We start from the raw sequence: 1,325 nt of genomic DNA, 5'->3' as shown, positions 1-1,325 counted from the left end.
CAAAGGAAAAAAGGAGGAGAGGAAGAAAAGGGTAATTATTCATATTATTAGTCCATATCGCATCCTTATCAAATGTATTTTAATCCGGTTGCCTCTATCACTGCACCTTCCACAGCAAGCCGAATTCCGTTAAAAAGAGAACACGCACTCTGCATGTTGAGCAGTGGTTAAGTAAGGGAAATCGTAGAATGCTAACGCTAAGAGAAGCATTACTCACACCAAGGTGATGTTCGACAAAAACTGACTTCTTCCATCTATCTGCGTAGTTTAGAAAATTACGATTGATGTCTTATCTTTAGTTATGCATAACACGATCATTATCATAACATGTCTTTCCTTGGTACATTTGAACAATCTGAAGAATACCTCCTTACTTTTCAATTTTCCTTGTATCATTTAAACAGAGCTGAGGTGATCCCTTGAGAAGTGCCAGTAAGGAAAAGTAGTTTTATCGCGGTCAATGCCAGAATAGGTGACAGTTGGTAGTACAGATCTGTGGATAGAATGATCGATGTGGATCAGGGAAGGTGGGTAAGGAAGCGAGTAAATATATTGGATTTGGAATAAGACGGAAACTAATGTAGGCGAGGTCAAAAAATTTTCAAAATTAGGGGCTGTCTGCGAATCTCTTCCTGACTGTTTCAAATAGATAGGTGGAAGAATAGCTGGATGTTTTCATATTAACGAAACTTTGAATCAGCTTTGAACTGACCAGACTTGTAGACTACTTACAAGTCAATTATTAGAGATTTTTTTCTTTACTGAATGATACAAATCTGCTCAGTCATGTTGGGTTATGTGAATTTGAACGAGTTAAGGAGTTGGAGGTATTGACAACTGATGGTGTGGTATCAACAGAGCATTCGAAATTTTAGACAACAAGCACATTCGATTTCACAATAAGGCCTACTGAACTCCATTTAGTGGCGTCGATATCCTGCCGTAAAGTCACAATACCTACTGAGCTCGCTCTACTCTTGCATTAGTTTTCTCAAGACAAAGCACTAAATTAGAAGTTGAGCCTAAATCAAACATATGGATCACTTTGCCAGCCAGTGTAATTCACGGCTAAATGGATCCGCGTCGGTAGCGCCTACCACAGCATATTGCTTAGCAGATCTGCATTATATAGAGGCACCGGAATAGCACATCGACCAATGCAGTGGTAGTGAAGTAAGTCTCCAAACACAAGGGTATCTCCAATGGTGTCTGCTAATTCAATTGGGATGTGGGTTAGTTGACATATCTTGTGGCAAACACAACTCAAAAATGCATTGTATTGCGTAATAATTTGGGAGGGAATTCGTCATTAGGGTGTCAGGATA

The 1,325-nt window shown here is 39.4% G+C and overlaps 1 protein-coding gene across 1 annotated transcript in view; it reads right to left on the bottom strand. All coding sequences in view use genetic code 11, as the record gives it.

The window, feature by feature from the left end:
* The window catches only part of EGR_09949 (hypothetical protein), a gene marked incomplete at both ends in the record, with an annotated part of 12,204 nt that overhangs the window by 6,822 nt on the left and 4,057 nt on the right, over positions 1–1,325 (bottom strand). Inside the window, one exon of the mRNA XM_024499198.1 lies at positions 375–418. Coding sequence (XP_024346382.1) covers positions 375–418 — 44 coding nt within the window. The remainder of the gene's footprint in view (positions 1–374; positions 419–1,325) is intronic.

The sequence above is a fragment of the Echinococcus granulosus genome, assembly GCF_000524195.1.
Source record: "Echinococcus granulosus chromosome Unknown EG_S00178, whole genome shotgun sequence".
NCBI lineage: Eukaryota > Metazoa > Platyhelminthes > Cestoda > Cyclophyllidea > Taeniidae > Echinococcus > Echinococcus granulosus.
The sequence above is the reverse complement of the archived record's forward strand: the minus strand, read 5'-3'. Positions and strand labels throughout refer to the sequence as shown.